Raw genomic sequence first — 17,831 nt, 5'->3', positions numbered from 1 at the left:
CCGCTCTCTTGCCATTTTGGGCCTAATAATTCTTTGTTGTAGGGAGCTGTCCTGTGCACAGCATGTTAGCAGCATCCCAAGCCTCTATCCACTAGATGCCAGGAACAACTCTCCTCCTCTCTGCAATTGTGACAACCAAAAATGTCAATAGACACTGCCAAATGTTCTCCTGGGAGGCAAAACTGCTCCCAGTTGAGAACCACTGCTTTACACTGTCTCCTTTATTGCTCATTATTAAACTGTGAAGAGATTAAAAAGAAGTCAGCATGGAACGTCTGGACGGCTCACTAGGTTAAGCATCAGACACTTGATTTCAGCTCAGGTCATGATCTCACTGATTGGTTTGTGAGTTGGAGCCCCACCTCTGGCCTGCACTGACAGCATGGAGCCTGCTTAGAATTCTCTCCCTCTCTCCCTCTCTCTCCCCCTCTCTCACATGGGCTCTGGCACATACTCTCTCTCAAAATAAATAAATCAACTTAAGAAAAAGAGAAGGAAGTCAGCAGTCACAGGCTTCTTCTTAGACCCCTTCTAATTTGAGTATATATAAAGAATTAGAAGCAATCCACACCTTCTTTCCTCTTCGAAATAATATGACCACAGCATTTTCTCCCTGAGTGTACATAAAGGTCATAAAAAGCCAAGTAAACATAAAGAAACACAAAGTATTAGAATCCAGTTGGTACTTCCCAAAAAAGTACAAGGGATTTTATCTGCAGTAATTTAATATTTTTGTTTTTCCTCATACTGAAAAAAATCCCAAGATTTCCCCAGTATATACATGTCTACATATCAGTAGAATTTCAAGGCCAGAACTAGCCTTCTACTTATAAGAATACGTATTTCTTATTTCTAGATCCTGGCAGGGACTATATTTACTGACACTGTATACTGAAACTTCACATGGTAGTATCTTATAGCACTGGCACCTTTTTGATAAAGACCTCAGAACACTAAAGCCACTACTTTTAAAATATTGGGTATTCAACTTATCATTCAAGCAATATTTATAAGCAACTGCTACATAGTACTAGATAATCAAGCAGACTTTTTAGCTGGTGAGTCACCAATAGCAGAATCCAAGATATCTAGTAATTAAAACTTCACAGGGGACCTGGGTGGCTCAGTCAGTTGAGCGACGACTCTTGATTTCAGTTCAGGTCACAATCTCATGGTTCACAGGATGGAGCCCCCAGTGGGGCTCTGTGCTGACAGCACAGAGCCTGCTTTGGATTCTCTCCCCACCTCTCTCTGCCCCTCCCCCCACGTGCATGTGCATATGCACACATGCTCTCAAAATAAATACTTAGAAATGAAATAAAATAAAATAAAATAAAATAAAATAAAATAAAATAAAATAAAATAAATATAACCTCTCAGGGGCATCTGGGTGGCTCAGCTGGTTAACTGTCTGACTCTTGATTTCAGCTCAAGTCATAATCTCATGGTTCATGAGTTCAAGCCCTGCGTAGGGCTCCACACTGACAGCAGGGAGCCTGCTTGGGATTCTCTCTCTCCCTCTCTGACCCTTCGCCAATCTCTCTCAAAAATAAATAAACTTATAAAAATAAAAAAATAAAAATAAAACCTCTCTGGCCCAGCTCATATCACTAAATTCCTTTCCAAAGTTCGGTAACACTACTAACATTACATGGACACTGCTCTGGGATCTTTGTATGAATCATGCAACTTAAATAGCAAAGTCAGTAGGCTTAGAGTTTTAAGAGTCACAAAATCTTTAAGAAATGTACTTTAAAAAAAATTTTTTTTAATTAAAACAAGAACTGTACTCTTTAGCTACTCTTATTATGGAGTGGTTAGAAAGTTTTCCTGTATTAGAGTTATTATAAGCACACAACGATAATCCCTCATATAGTACCTGGTAAAGAACCAAAGAAGGTAACATTACTTATTGACAAGAATGACATTTTATTAGCGCAAAGGTGATATAATAAGGAGATGTGAGAGAAGCCTGTTAGTTCCTTCAGGCAGAGTCTCAGAGGGAATACACTGGCAGTCCTTAATTAGACTGGTCTCTTTCCAGATTTGGATACTCTGATCTCCATAAAACACTTAAGAAACACCCTCATTTCATCAATACCAAAAGGAGTTTACTCTGCATATGATTTCTCTCACCTGTTTAATGAAAACCCTACCAGATTCCATCTCAGGTAATACTGTCTGGCCTTGATTTAAAAGAGGGGCAGGGTAATGTGCAGATGGAATGACACCTTTACATTCCATGACACAGCCCTATATGGTACTACTCAGTCATCCCTCAATGTAGCATAGTATCCCCATTAGTCTCGGCTTCACGTTGTCTCTCGATAGGACATCAGGTGAGGTAGAAGCTTCTGCTGTGACTTGAAAATAATTTTAAATTACCCAAAAATACACAATGCCACTTACCCAATCATATGTAAACTTGAAACCTTAAAGGCTTTAAACCATATAATCAAATTCTCTTATTTTAAAATCCACATTTCACTGAAATTATTTTCACTGTAAACAGGGAAATACTTTTCAGTAAGAGAAGTTCCTAAATCCATAGTCACTTCTAGAATAGAGACTCTTTGATGAAGTCTAACGATAACAGTACCATTGAATATATTTTCATTCTAAAATTCTCTTTTATTTCTCCTCATTTCTTTGTATCTTTTTTCTAAACGAATCTTTTCTTCTCTTATCTGGGAGTATCCAAACCAAAGACACACAAAGCTAAAATGGATGGATCAGGGTTAGCAGGAAGACGTGTTATTTCACCAAATTTATTCAACTAAATTTGGTTTAACCTATAGAGCATTAGGCATACTCCAATCTCTCTCAGACGTTATCACCAAAATTATTTTAATACAGACATTAAAGTTAGCTGGGCTCATGAATCTTTCATAGTAGTAGGTCTGACAAGAAAAACAATAAACAAAAACCTAAGGGGAGTTTCAGGGCTAAACCGTTTGGGTAAGCTATTGCTATTACCTGCACACACTTCCAAATGAATCGAAGTTCTGTACCCTAGGGGCACCTGGGTGGCTCTGTCGGTTAAGCGTCCGACTTTGGCTCAGGTCATGATCTCAGTCTGTGGATTCGAACCCCACATCCAGTTCTGAGCTGTCAGCACAACTACTTCAGATTCTGTGTGTGTCTCTCTCTCTGTCCCTCCCCCAACTCATGCTATCTCTCTCTCAAAAATAAATAAATATTAAAAAAAATTATTTTAAAGAAATTCTATACCCTAGAAATTGGGGAAGGCAAAAGAAATGAGTTCCAAAACCTTGCAACTTAGTCCCACTGAACACCATTATGATTCTACAGGGTGAATAAATTGGCAAGAGATGAGGTGGTTCTGAAGCAGGCCTTCTTCCCACTGACTGGGTCAAGAAACCCACCTAGCACTAGCTCATTAAAAGCTGACAATAAAACTCAATAGTCCACTTCTGGTGTTCAGAAAGGACAGCACTCAGGGATGACTGTTCTTGTGATCCAACTAGCACAAGAGTAAGTACCCTTTTGAGATGCAAACTAAATCTAGACAAAGAAGAGCTTTATTCCAGAAAACCTGGCTCTGTACACCCTCAGAAAGACATCTGGTTTCCCATAACATTCGTCCAGTTCAAGAAACAACGCATGCCGACTGTATGCTAAGTATTACAATGAAAGGAATCTCAAGTTTACATTAAAAAAATCACTTTTAAAAAACTTTTTAATGTTTTCCTATGTATATGGAAATCAGATTAGTGACTTACCAGTGTTTGAGTTGGTTTTTCAGTAGCAGAGTCAAGTTTGTACTGAATCAGATACTTACTGACCTGATCGTTCTTACAACCAACATGTTCAAGGTGACAGTCTAGGGTTAAGGATATAGAAAATAGCCAGGAAACAAGATGAAACTCGCTGGCTCATCTGTGAATCAAAACCATACCCCTGACTACACTGCACCTTTTTCTAAAAATGAATGACAACAATGATTTACTAAGCGTTTCTTCCTTCTTCCTCAATTTACTCTTTTCTACTGCAGTCCAGCTACTCTCCTCAATCTGAATTCTACCAATCCTTCAAAACTCAATCTAAATGCAATCTCAACTGTCGCTTCTTCCCTGACTTCACATCACCAACGCTCCCATATTCCCCTTCTCACTGAATTCTAAACCATGAACTATCCATCCTCATTCACCTATGTTGTTACTTTTTTCCATGTTTGTCTGGTCTTTCCAACAAAACTGTGAGGTCCTTAAGGGCAGGAACCATGTATTCCTTGGTACTGCCCCCAGGACTTTCAGCTGAGAAACTAATATGTACACCAGAAGTATTCAGTTATATTTAATTGCATTGGGTTTCAACTTACAAATAGGGTATGACAGAAAATAAATGAGAATAAAAAGTCATCAAACTAAGACTTAAAAAAACACCTACTAAGTCTTTCAAACTATCTCTTTTCAAGAGCACGAAGTGGGGACTTGAGAAGAGAAGAAATTGTGGCAGGTTAGACTGTTTTCTCATTTTTAAAGGCAAACAGCAAACAGCACTTAAACATTGGAAGACCCCAATGTTCAACAAGGCATCACATTCAGCCTGTCACTGGTCACACATACCGGCTGAATCCCAGGCTCCCTCTCTGTGGTTAAGAGAGATTTCTGGAGGTGCTGGTGTCTGCTTGCAAAAAGAGAAAAAACAAAAACAAAAAACAAAAACAAGCAAAAAAGAAAAAAAAAAAACAAGGCATTGGCTCTTCTTAGCACTGAAATATGGCAAAAAGTGTGCACACACATACACAACCCAATCAGCAAGCAAAAGTGAAATACCACATAGATGCAACTATGACCCTGGAGTTATAGGGGGTGGGGCAAAAACAGAGGAAAGAAAATGCCATAGAAGCCTGAAAAGTGCGAACTTTTAGGTGAAAAGGCTAAATACCCTTTAGGCCCTTAATACCCTTAATTCACTAGACTTCATTTGTTTCTAAGAAATAAGATAAGCAGACATACTTTAGCAGGCTTTCTCACAGACTGCATCGGAGACACTATAAACACGGAGGTGAGTCCTGATGTAGCCACCCTGTCTTAAGGCTGAACCTGGATACTGCCAAGGAAAAGAACGACCGTAACTGATTCTAAAGATGGCTGGCCAAGGGCAGAATTACCATTCATCCCTGTGGGTCCCCTTGCAGTAGCTTATAACCCAACCCAAAAGAGCTGGGTTTGAAGGGTTGTAGCCGGCTCGCCTGCTGCAGAAGCACATTCCTTACAATCACAGCACTACCTCTCTAGAGGCTAACAGTCTGGCAGAAAACTGGTGAAAACCAATTTTATGTCAAAGGATGCAGTCCCCAGCATTCTGTCCTGGATCTTTTTATTAAGTAAACAGGCAGGATTGGAGAAGGGGACAAGTAAGGGAGGTGCTGCTATAAGACACGGGCAACAGGACAACCAAAATAACCAAGCTGCAACAATATGTCCTGCCTTCTTCCCAAAGCCATTCCCTTCAATAGTGACAGGGAGCACAGGCCGTCTGCAAGTCATTAGGACACTTGTTTTCACTTTCACAAGAACCTTGGAAACCAATGAAGAGCAAATCCCCCCTCACCTCCCCAGAGCTACCTTCCAACCCTCTTTTTCTCTCTGTGCTTGCTTCCTTCCTTCCCTAGAGACAACCGAATAGGGACAATCCTCAGCAATCCGCTATTTGGCTCCACTGGAGAAGGGGGAGGGGGGGGGGATCTGGTTAAAAGTGGAAAAGGCCACAGAGGTAGATGAGAAACAACTGCAGAAAGAGTACCGAGAGGGGGAAAGAGAGGTCATCGTGGGAAGGAGACAAGGTGAAAAAGAGGGAAAGAAAATTGAAGGAAGAGTTGTCAGAGAACTTGCTAAGACAGACAAAAAAATGGAGGGGAGAGGGTCAAGAGACGAGAGGAAGCGAGGGGCAGGTGGAGCATCCGAGCGGGCAAGGGGCTGGGCGGGAGCTCCGGAGCCGGGGCCGGGACGCCCGGGGTCTGTGACGAGCCACCGGAGAACAGTGAGCAGCGGGTATTTGGGAGACGGGTGTCAGAGGAATCCGGGCTGTGCAGGAAGCTTAAGACCCATTCGGGGACTTCGGGGCGAGGAATCCACGCGGAGGCCCAAGCGCAGAGGGCACGGGGCTCTTACCGGTAGTTTGGGGCTGACCTCGCCCTTGCAAAAGTGGCAGAAAAACCGGTGCGCGGCAACAGCGGCGCCCGCGCCCGCCCCGGCTGCCGAGGCCTCCGCCATCTTTCTCTTCCGCCGCGGCTGTCCGAGAGGGCAGCGGCCCGTCCCTCGTCAGGCAGCTACCTCCCGGCTGCGGTCGCCGCCTCGGCCGCCGCCGCTTCCTCAGGGCGGCCCGCAGCTCCAGCGCCCGCGTCGGTCACGTGAGTCCGCCGGGCCCAGCGAGCCGGCGGCGCGGACGGCGACCCCGCGGCCCGCCTCCCGGCACCAGAGAGGCGCAGGAAGGAGAGTCCGCCCGCCGCGGCCCGCCCGCCGGCTCTTCAGACAGCGGCTTGCAGGTCCTCCAGCCTTCCAGCGAGAATAAAGAAAGAGCGTCACCGGAAACCACTGAAACTCTGGGGTAGAGCGGCACGCCTTGTTTCCCTTTCCCTCCTACTGGTCATCCGCGCGCTGGCGTGCGAGGCCGTGGGCTCCCCCTCTGCCCCGGCGGCCAGCGGGAGCCGCAAGAAGCCACCGTGGGCTACGCGGCGGCATTAGACTGCATTGACCCGGAGGTTAGTGGGCGAAGCGGCCTTGTCTCTGGACCAAGGGACCAAGTCCGGAAGGGGAAGCTGCGTGAAGGGTGTGCAGAGTCAGGAGCTGAGCTCCTTGGAAGTCCTTTTCTGAGGATGCTTGGCGGAAGACGTGTGGGTGGGAATACCGAGGCAGAGAGGCAAAGACTTGATCTCTGGGGATTTGGGAGAATACATGAACAAACCAGTGTTTGGTAGCACTTGGGATAATAAGGAAGTAATCATACTGTATGTAGAGTCAACTATGTCTGTTTCTGTTTGTGTCTACTTTGTCAAGAAGTAGAAATTTCAGAATTAAATACTGCCCTTCAGACAACATATTTCATCTATTTGAAACACCCAGTTGAGAAGTTTTACTTTATTTTTCTAAGTTGTCATTTCCTTAATGGACTGGGAATGCCATTACCTGTTCACTCCCAGTGGGCTGTGAACAGTGGCCTTAATTCTCCCAAGCAAATGAAGTATAGATAGAATTTAAGGTCTATGACATTGCAATACCATCTACAACAATTTTTGAAGAACATTAGAATCACACATAATCCCATCAAGGTCAATTTGACATATAGTCTTCGAGTCTTTTGTCTTTTTTCTTTTTTTATGCACACATATTTCTCTTTTTTTGTTTTTCATAATAATTGAGTTTTCCTCTACATTTTGCTTTGTAACCTGCTTCTTTCACTTAATGAACAATTTTCTATGCTCGTACATAAACTTTGTTTTAAATGGTGGCGTAGTATTCCATTGTATGGGTGTGCCATCATTTACTGAATTAACTCCTTATTGTTAGACATTAGGTTGTTTCCAGTATATCAGTATTCTAAGGAGAAGTACAGTGACATCTTTTATTTATTTTTTTGAGACAGAGTATCTAAAACGAAATTATTAGGTTGAAGGTATGCAAGATGTTAATTAAGCCTTTTGATATGTAATGTCAAAATTGCCCCCAGAAATACATAAATTTGCACTCAGCAGCTCTGCTTCCAGCATAAAAGAAAAACTTTCCATCATATAGCTTTTTTCCCCCCTAGCTCTGAGACTCCTTGGTACAATGACTCAAGCAGAAATTAAACTTTGTTCTTTGTTGCTGCAAGAGCATTTTGGAGAGATTGTAGAAAAAATAGGAGTCCACCTAATCAGAACTGGCAGCCAGCCATTAAGAGTAATTGCCCACGACACAGGAACATCACTGGATCAGGTATGTGTAAACAACATTAATTTGCTTTCATTCGTTTACCTACCTTTAAATATTGTTGCTCCTTACCCCACAAAATAGAAAAGGGAGAGAGTCTCCCCTAGGTTCAAAACAGTGTTATTGGTGGGGGCGGGGGGGTGGGAAGAGATATAGGCCTCAAGGTTCTTCTCAAGGTGGCTCATCACGGCTTCTTAGGCAAATCTTTGCTCTTATTATGTCAGACCTCATTTATTCATAATGAGTCTATTAATCTCAGTGCTACCTTTAAGGAATGAGTACAATGGAAGGAAAGTACATTGTACTTTGAACGATCAGAGAAAATATGAGCATCACAGGGAGAAATCTTGCTGATTTCTTCCATTGACATGTGATTCTTAATCACTGTTCCAGTGGAGGGAAGGAAGAAGCACAGAGGTTCTTAGCCAGCCATCTCCTAATACTTAGTAAATTGTTGGACAAAAATTGGCAACACAAATGAGCTGTGTCTTCAGATCTTTCCTTTCTTTTGGGTCCCAACTAGGTCAAAAAAGCCCTTTGTGTGCTCATCCAGCACAACCTGGTGATATATCAAGTGCACAAACGTGGCGTAGTGGAGTATGAAGCCCAGTGCAGCCGAGTGTTGCGAATGCTTAGGTATCCCCGGTACATCTATACTGCCAAAACACTGTACAGTGACACTGGAGAGCTCATTGTTGAGGAGCTGCTGTTGAATGGCAAAATGACAATGTCAGCTGTTGTGAAGAAAGTGGCAGACCGGCTTACAGAGACTATGGAGGGTCAGTACTGTATCCACAGCTGTTAGCAAAAACATAGGTTAGCTGACTGCAGGAGTGGACCCGCAGCTAACTTAGGCCATCTCACCTGCCTCTTTCCTCCTGTTGTACAGATGGCAAGACCATGGACTACTCTGAGGTATCAAACACATTTGTGCGACTAGCAGACACACACTTTGTGCAGCGTTGCCCCTGGGTGCCTGTTACTGAGAATTCAGACCCTGGGCCGCCACCACCTGCCCCCATTCTTGTCATCAGTGAAAAGGACATGTACTTGGTTCCTAAACTGAGCTTGATAGGTAAGGAATTTTGACCCCCTAGAACTGTGACATGCCCTAATTGTGGATTTTTCCTCAATGATCATTAAATGAATGAATGAATCCATCGAGCAGTTACCAAGGATTTATTCTCTGGTGTAAAATGATAAACAAGTCCCTGACCTTTTGGGCCTTAAGTCTAATGTAAGAGACTTACATTAATCAAATAACCACATAGATATGTAACTAACGGTGGTAAGTATTATGAAGGAAAAGTATGTGGTGTTATGAAAACATATAATGGGACCAGATTTATCAAGGTTTAAAACACATGCTTCTTTAAGAAAGTGGCATTTGAACTACTATTTGAAGCAAAAGTAGGAACTAACCAGTGACGTGATGTACGAAGGGGTTCAGAGGACAAACATTGTTGGCAAAAGGAATAGTATGCAGTGAGGGGGAAAAAATAGGTTATTTGAGGAAGTAAAAAATGGGTCAGTGTAGTTAAATCATGGTGAGCAAAGGTAAGAGAACTATGAGATAAGGATAGAAAGGCAGGGAGGCACCTGGGTGGCTTCTGACTCTTGATTTCAGCTCAGGTCATGCTCTCACAGTTGGTAAGATCAAGCCTCACGTCAGGCTCCATGCTGACAGCACAGAGCCTGCTTGGGAGTGGTTCTCTCTCCCTCTCTTTCAAAATACATAAACAAACTTGGGGCGCCTGGGTGGCTCAGTCGGTTGAGCGTCCAACTTCGGCTCAGGTCATGATCTCGCGGTTTGTGGGTTCGAGCCCCACGTCGGGCTCTATGCTGACGGGCTCAGAGCCTGGAGCCTGCTTCCGATTCTGTGTCTCCCTCTCTCTTCCCCTCCCCTGCTCACACTCTCTCTCCTTCAAAAATAAATAAACATTAAAAAATTAAAAAAAAAAAAAATACATAAATAAAAAAAAAAAGATAAGGAGGGGCTAGATCGTGCAAGACCTTCTATAGCAACTTTTTTATCCTAAGAGCAAAGAAAAACCACCAAAGGATTTAAAGGAAGTGACATGACCTTATTTGCATTTTTAAAAGAATTTTCTGCCTGCAGAAAGGATGGGGCAAAAATAAATGTTGACAAACCCATTGAAAAATTATATCTAGAAGGGGTAAAGAGGACAGAAGTACCAAGAATGACATTTGTGTGTCTGACTTGCATATGGGGGAGGAGGATGGTCCCGCTTACTGAAAGGAAGCATTGGAGCAGGAGCAGTTTGAGGGAGAAAGATTAAGACTTAATTTTGTGACTATATGGAGCCTTCAAATGGCTTCATCATTAAGTTGAATTTCTTTTTTTATTATTATTATTTTTTAATGTTTATTTTTGAGACAGAGAGAGACAGAGCATGAACGGAGGAGGGTCAGAGAGAGAGGGAGACACAGAATCCGAAGCAGGCTCTAGGCTCTAAGCTGTCAGCAAAGAGCCCGATGTGGGGCTTGAACCCACAGACCACAAGACCATGACCTGAGCTGAAGTCAGACGCTTAACCGACGGAGCCACCCAGGCACTCCAACTTGAATTTCTTGTAGCTCCTCAGCAATTTTAGCCTAGAGGCAGCTGGAGGTATCTTGGGATGGAGGGACACCTGCTCTTATGTTCAGTGATTTCCTGTCTTCATATGAGATGAGCCTCACTAGTCACCTGTTTTATTTGGCAGGAAAAGGTAAAAGGAGAAGATCATCTGATGAAGATGCTGCTGGGGAGCCGAAGGCCAAAAGACCAAAACATGGCACAGATAACAAAGAGGTAATGGGGCTTCTTGATTAGGAGTCCTCACCCTGATGGGCAGAAAGAGCACAAAGGTAACAAGCCCCAAGAGAGTTGACAAGGTCCTTGGTTGAGAAGTAGGAGGATTATGAACTTCATTAAATATTGGCCAGGAATAAACTAGCAGTGTGAACTCCCTTGCCATCCCCTTCTGAGGCTTCACTTCACTTCAGTCATTGGACAGTGGTAACAGCTTATGCCAGAAAAAAGACTGCCTGTTTTCTCTCTGAAATAAGAGGCAAGGTCATATGCTGAGAGCAGGAAGAGAGGGGTAAATGGGAGACTTAAGAGTTCAGACAGAGAAAGATTAGAGGTGAGTTTAGAGAATCTAAAGTTGGGTATTGTGAGTTTGTCTTGTCAAGGCACTATGCCACATGATTGGATGATTTTTGTCCAGTCCACGTAGTTGCTACTGAATAGGAAAAGAAATAGTGAACAGCTAAATCCAGTTCTTCCCCCGCAAAATTCTTCACCATATTTTCTGTATCGAAATGTTTCTCTTTAATCCTTTTCTCCTCCTCAGCCCATTCCAGATGATGGGATTTATTGGCAGGCCAACCTTGACAGATTCCACCAGCACTTCCGTGACCAAGCCATTGTCAGCGCAGTTGCCAACAGGATGGACCAGGTGATATCTGAGTGGGTGGGACAGTGGCCTGGATCAGGAACATTCACTTATTTGCCAGATGTGGCCATTGGCATATAGCCAGAGCCAGCACAGCAGAGTGAATTCTGAATTCCAGTTCACTTTTCAAACCCAGACCAGCAGCGAGATCGTGCGGACTATGCTTCGGATGAGTGAGATTACCACTCCCTCTACTGCTCCCTTCACCCAGCCGTTGTCTTCCAATGAGGTGACTTTCGTGTTCTTGTACTAGTTTTCTGACACACCATGGGATATTATAATTCTTCTACATAGAACCTGGGATTAGGTTGAGGTCTGAGCCTTTGAACGAGTTTTTATTGTTTCAGGTAGGACAGGGATTCTCTTCAGATGGTAGTGCTGAAATTATTTGGCCTTGGGGCTCCTGGATAGCTCAGTTGGTTAAGCATCCAACTCTTGATTTCAACTCAGGTCTGATTTCATGGTCATGAGATCAAGCCCTGGCTCTTGCACTGACAGGGCTCAGCACTGACTATGCAGAGCCTGCTTTGGATTCTCACTCTCCCTTTCTCTGCCCTTTCCTTGCTCACTCTCCCTGTCTCTCTCTCTCTCTCTCTCTCTCTCTCTCTCTCTCTGTCTCTCTCTCTCTCTCCCTTAAAATAAATAAACATTTAAAAAAGAAAGAGGGACACCTGAGTGGCTCAGTTGGTTAAGCATCCGACTTTGGCTCAGGTCATGATCTCATGGTTCATGAGTTTGAGCCCCACATCAGGCTCTGTGCTGACAGCTCAGAGCCTGGAGGCTGCTTCGGATTCTGTGTCTCCCTCTGTCTGACCCTCTGCCACTTGCACTCTGTCTCTCGCTCTGTCTCAAAAATAAACATTAAAAAAAAAATTTTTTTTTTAAAGAAAAAAATATTTGGTCTCTAGGGATCTAGCCTTTAAAAACCTAAACCATTACCTTGGTCAAAGTACAAGCTATTCCTAATTGTTCTTAGACTCCACTATTTGGAATCTGAGAACATTTGTTGGTGCTCAAACATTATTTGGTCCCTTACATTTGTTTTGTTGAGTATATTCATTTTGTGTATTTCAGATTTGTTTTTAATGTATGTCTTTCTTAAAACATGAAAAACTTAATGTATCAAATAACATATTTAATTTCATAACAATATGTATCCATATTAAATATAATTATATTTTCATTTTATATTAAAATTTTTTGAACTTGTTACATAACAAAGATTTCGGGGTTTTTTCTTTTGACAAAAATTATTACGTGACCTATATTCAGACAGCATAGAAATGCATAATTTTTTTTAAGTTGTAGCCCCCCCTAAACTTTTAGGAATGATGGACATGTTCTGTATCTTATTGTGGGTATAATTGTCAACACTCATCAAACTGAACCTCTAAGATCTGGACTTGTTACTATGTATAACAATACCTCAGTTTAAATATATAGTTTTGTATGATCCCAGCCCCAGGGATTCCTGTATATAGTTGGTACTTATCTTTACTGTCACATTTATGTAGATATACATATATATATATTTAGCAAAAAAAATAGGATTTTACTTTACATACTGTTCTAAAGTTGCTTTTTTCATATGACAGTATATCTAAGCCACCTTTTTCATGTCTGTATATTTAAATCTGTCTCATTTTTCATAATGGCAGTATCATATTCCACTTAGTAGCCATGCTGTACTTTATTTTAATCAGTTGCTTATTATTGTGCATTTGGATTGTTTCTAGTTTTTTACTCTTACAAACAATGCTGCTATACATTTGGACATATTTATACTTCTGATACCTAAAATTAAAACATCTTTATCTCAGTAATGTCAGCAATTCTAACTTCCCAAACCCATTTTCACCATCTCTTTTGCTCCATAGATCTTTAGATCCCTGCCTGTTGGCTATAACATCTCTAAACAAGTTCTCGATCAGTATCTCACTCTACTGGCAGACGATCCAGTAAGTCTGAATTTGCTTTCTTTCTATTTTTTTTTTTGTTTGTTTGTTTGTTTCTTTTTTCTGCTATGTTTACAATTTATTTCTGCCACTGAAACCTGGTATCCTGTGGGAGCTTCATTTTCTACCTGGCCAGCTCAGACAGATAGGAGGGCTACCTGCTGCAGACTCTTGGCCAGATTTGCTCCTTTGGAAACAGAATCACTGGACTTTCCATTCAGTTAACACTCTCTCTCTCTCTCTCTCTCTCTCTCTCTCTCTCTCTCTCTTTTTTTTTTAATAGCTAGAGTTTGTTGGAAAGTCTGGCGACAGTGGTGGAGGAATGTATGTCATCAGTATCCTTACCAGTTATTTCCTTACTGTTGGGCAACCTGAACTATGAAACAGAATAGTGACTTATGAAAGAAGAGACTGGATAATATTCAGTATACTAAATAATTCAGAAAACCGAACTACTACATTAGATGATAAAGAAGTAAAAAGGACTTTTAAATAACCAAATTTTAGTTCCACAAAACCCTGACTTAAATCCTAGTAAATGAAGGTATTGAAATATTTTCATACTATAAGTAAGACCAATGTGAAAGATAAAATTGCATTTAAATTTTAACTTAGAGACTTAGGAATAAAACTAAGATCCCAGTGACCAGGCCAGAACGTTACTGACCTTAATCCTCTATGTGAAGACCTGCATAAAGCTCTAGGATCCCTAGCCACGGCCACTCTGGAGTCTGTCGTACAGGAGAGGTAAGGAGATCACCCTGCTCAGGGTTGGGGTCTGACACTTCCTTTCCACACTCCATTTGAATAAGCAATTTGATCATTCTGTAAGCAAGCAATGTAGATACATCTCGGTGCATCTTGCCCCATTTTTCCACTGGACTGTTACAGATCCCACCCACCACTACTCTTCACCCTAAATATCCTCCTGCTTAATTCCCAGTGATGCCAATTAACCAGACTTCCTAAAGCCTTTCCTTACAAATGCAGGAACTGAGGTACTCACGGGAGTCAGCAGTGTGGTCAGCAGTACCGTCACCAGTCTGGAGTTGTGAGAGAACTCCCTGACCACTGCTCCTCTCTCTGGCCCTGGCCCCACACATGGAAACAGAGCAGCCGCCATTTGTGACTCGGAGCTAAAACTTACCTATGTTGGTATGCCATTTACTCTCTTTATTCCTTTCCAGATTTGGGTCTCGCTGTGCCAGAATATTCCGTTTAGTTTTGCAAAAGAAACACCTGGAGCAGAAACAAGTAGAAGACTTTGCAATGATTCCAGCAAAGGAGGCAAAGGATATGCTTTATAAGATGCTCTCAGAAAATTTCATATCACTCCAGGTAACCAGTGGCATAATGGTCACCAACCAGTGGAGCTGGCCTAGGGTGAAAGAAACTTCTGAGGCAAACATCCTGAGCCCGAAGCAAACTCTCTGTCCAGCTGTGAGATGGAAAAAAAAAAAAAAAAAAAAAAAGATTAACCAAGACATAGTGAGAACTTGAAAAAGAATTGGGGAGCTTTAAGTGGCCTAGTTGAAAAGAGGCATGGCCAAGAAATCACCCCAGAATCACCCTTTATTCCTCAGCTCTTAGTCCCTGCGATTTGTCCTTTCTTCAGGCATTAAGTTTATTATAGATTAAATTTCTCAGCAGCATCTTCTGGGTCTTCACTACGTGCAGAGCCATGTAGTATACCCTATGACGAAACAGAATCTCAATTCTGCCCCTGATTCAGTTATATTGAGCAAAGTACCTACCGTCATTTTTTCTCATCCTTAATGTGATGGATGGTGGTAATAAAAATAACGTGGTTTAGCTTAAAGATCAAATACAATCAGTAAGCATTAATTGCCTTCTCTTTCTTCCCCACTGAGGATGCCAACAATCATATAGACAAATCTCTTCATGTGGCCGATTTTGCGATAAACCCAGATGCTGAATGACTGGAGAAGAGAAGAGTATAAGTGAAAGAAAGGGTTGAGTAGCTCTGGATGGGACAGGCGTTTACTCTGCCAGTTCTAAAGAAGAGTCTGATTTCTCTTTTCTGTCTTTCTGTGGACAAATAGGAAATTCCCAAAACGCCAGACCATGCCCCATCCAGGACCTTCTATTTATATACTGTGAACATCCTGTCAGCTGCCCGAATGTTGCTGCACAGGTGCTACAAGGTAACTGCTTCTGGACCTTCTCCCCATTCCTTCCACCGGACAAGTCTCACCCTCATGCCCCCTTTAGCTATTCTACTTGAGCTACTTAAATAGAACCATGTGCATTTCTGTGTTTCTTCTCTCCCCTCAGAGCATAGCCAACTTAATAGAAAGGAGACAGTTTGAAACCAAAGAGAACAAGTAAGTAGCATTTTCAATTGAGTAATTACATTTTTCAAGGTCAAAGTCTTGAAGGGAAATTTCCTGTGGAAATAGAGACCAAAAGAGACAATAACCAGTCTAGTCGCATTGAAATATTGTCTTGGGTTGACATAAATCATACATTAGTCTAAACTGCTCTAATATACCCCCAGTAAAATAATTTGGCAGATTAAATTTATGAGAAACGTACAAACTGGCATTAAACAGATGAGAGGCAGTAAGAGTTTGAGGAGTGAAGTCGTATATTTAAATTTGTAAAAACTGGTTAGTGGGTGACAGTATCTATTTGATCAGGAACGTGGGAGATGGGGGAGTTCTGCCATAAGGCTAACAGGTAAAAGAGAATCTCCAAGGCTAGGGGACATACCTCAGAGTTGTGTTTGTCTGACAGGCGTCTGCTGGAAAAGTCACAGAGGGTAGAAGCCATCATTGCATCTATGCAGGCTACAGGTGCAGAGGACGCACAGCTACAAGAAATAGAGGAAATGATCACAGCCCCTGAACGCCAGCAGCTAGAAACCCTGAAGCGTAATGTCAACAAGTAAGTATCATAAAGTTCAGACCTATGTTTCAAAATACCTTTCAGAAAAATCCACCTTGATACCCTGCTAACACTCCAACTTCACCCAAGCAATCCTAAACTCACTGTCTTCCTCCCCAGCTCGACTGGCAGAATTTAATCCACCTGTTTTCCTAAGCTAAGAACTCTGAAAGCATCTTCAGCTTCTTCTCCCTTACCACACTCTTATTCACCAAGTCTGTTGATTTAAGCTCAGTAGTGTGCCTCAATCTGGCCTTTCATCTTGGTCCTCATGCAGGCCTCCATCACTTATTTTCTAGACCTTTGCCGTCACCTCTGCCTTCAAACTATGTCTTAAAGTGCCTTCAAGTCCATTTTCCATGGCCTCCGATCTTAAATATGCTCATGAATGTTCAGTCTGGAAAACGCTTTCCCTTTTTCACTCAGGTTGGATGCCAGTGAGATCCAAGTGGATGAAACCATCTTCCTGCTGGAGTCATATATTGAGAGCACCATGAAGAGACAATGACCTGGAAAAAGAGCCTTCCTCAAAAAGTCTGAGGAGATTGGAAGGAAAAATAAAGGCAGTGCCTGATGCATTCTTTACAGTGGAATATGTTGCAGATTCTTATACTGGAATGCCCTCTCCATCCCTCCTGCCTAGAATACGCCAGAAAGGTTTTTGTTTTTTTTTTTTTTTTTTTTTTTTTTTTAATTTTTTTTTTTTTTTCAACGTGTATTTATTTTTGGGACAGAGAGAGACAGAGCATGAACGGGGGAGGGGCAGAGAGAGAGGGAGACACAGAATCCGAAACAGGCTCCAGGCTCTGAGCCATCAGCCCAGAGCCTGACGCGGGGCTTGAACTCACAGACCGCGAGATCGTGACCTGGCTGAAGTCGGACGCTTAACCGACTGCGCCACCCAGGCGCCCCCAGAAAGTTTTTTAAAGTTTGCTGAAACTGTCTTAGCCCCATCACTGTATTCTCCCTTCATCAGATTTTGACAGAGGAAAGGACCTTAAATCAACTAGAGTAATCATCTATCAGATGCATCATTTCTCACCAGGAAATCAGCCGTGCCTGTGTTTGAACATCCCTAGCAGTGGAAGAAACTTTTTCCTGAGTAGTTCATTCCATTCTCAAATTACCCCTGTTCTCTATTTTGTTAAATTGTAATCTTACATACACACAAACACACACACACAGTACGCGATGGGCCAGCAGGTGGATCGGCCCCAGCATTCACAGCAGAATCTACAGTTTGCCATCTCCAAGCTTCTAGCACATCTGAAACTGTGTGTAAGACACAGCACAATGCCTGGCATATGGTAAACACTCAAGAAGTCATTGCCTTCGTCTTCTCCATGGTTTCTTAAAAGTAGCAATTCTAAGTTTTCTCTCTCAGTACCATGGGTAGATGATTCATCTCAATGTAATTTGTCCCAGTAGCTTCAGTTCATTTAAAGCAGGTAGGTGTCGTTACAATCTCTTTAGTTTCCTCTTACCAGTGTCCGTTCTAATTCATTAAGATTAATGAATTAGTCTAATTCAACAGTCAATTGGCAATTCATTGCTAGCCATTATACTGGATA

The 17,831-nt window shown here is 42.3% G+C and overlaps 2 protein-coding genes across 5 annotated transcripts in view; one reads left to right on the top strand and one right to left on the bottom strand.

The window, feature by feature from the left end:
• RNF115 (ring finger protein 115) overlaps positions 1-6,497 on the bottom strand; it is an 83,808-nt gene extending 77,311 nt beyond the window's left edge. The window contains exon 1 of one of the 2 annotated variants that reach the window (XM_047872432.1): positions 6,141-6,497. In XM_047872432.1, coding sequence (XP_047728388.1) covers positions 6,141-6,242 — 102 coding nt within the window. In that variant the 5' untranslated portion in view covers positions 6,243-6,497. The remainder of the gene's footprint in view (positions 1-6,140) is intronic. The other variant, XM_047872433.1, reaches the window with a different exon arrangement.
• A 94-nt stretch (positions 6,498-6,591) lies between these two features.
• On the top strand, positions 6,592-16,845 carry POLR3C (RNA polymerase III subunit C). Of its 3 annotated transcripts, none has more exons than XM_047872424.1 (15): positions 6,592-6,730; positions 7,777-7,943; positions 8,461-8,716; positions 8,827-9,012; positions 10,664-10,752; positions 11,297-11,401; positions 11,535-11,627; positions 13,276-13,356; positions 13,637-13,688; positions 14,040-14,100; positions 14,541-14,691; positions 15,417-15,518; positions 15,649-15,698; positions 16,111-16,260; positions 16,687-16,845. In XM_047872424.1, exons 2-15 carry the CDS (start codon positions 7,797-7,799, stop codon positions 16,766-16,768), a joined length of 1,605 nt encoding a protein of 534 aa, XP_047728380.1. In that variant the 5' UTR covers positions 6,592-6,730; positions 7,777-7,796; the 3' UTR covers positions 16,769-16,845. The 3 variants fall into 3 exon arrangements, with proteins under 3 accessions (XP_047728380.1, XP_047728382.1, XP_047728381.1); XM_047872426.1 differs by having other exon boundaries at positions 6,606-6,730; positions 7,840-7,943; XM_047872425.1 differs by having other exon boundaries at positions 6,612-6,730; positions 7,761-7,943.
• Positions 16,846-17,831: the final 986 nt, after the last annotated feature.

Source organism: Prionailurus viverrinus, chromosome C1, assembly GCF_022837055.1.
Source record: "Prionailurus viverrinus isolate Anna chromosome C1, UM_Priviv_1.0, whole genome shotgun sequence".
Lineage (NCBI taxonomy): Eukaryota > Metazoa > Chordata > Mammalia > Carnivora > Felidae > Prionailurus > Prionailurus viverrinus.
The sequence above is the reverse complement of the archived record's forward strand: the minus strand, read 5'-3'. Positions and strand labels throughout refer to the sequence as shown.

Coding starts and splice junctions, on each gene's coding strand:
- POLR3C (XM_047872424.1), top strand. CDS start 7,797: ATGACTCAAGCAGAAATTAAACTTTGTTCTTTGTTGCTGCAAGAGCAT. Junction 14,101..14,540: donor GAGTCTGTCGTACAGGAGAG/GTAAGGAGATCA, acceptor ATTCCTTTCCAG/ATTTGGGTCTCGCTGTGCCA. Junction 14,692..15,416: donor AAAATTTCATATCACTCCAG/GTAACCAGTGGC, acceptor GTGGACAAATAG/GAAATTCCCAAAACGCCAGA.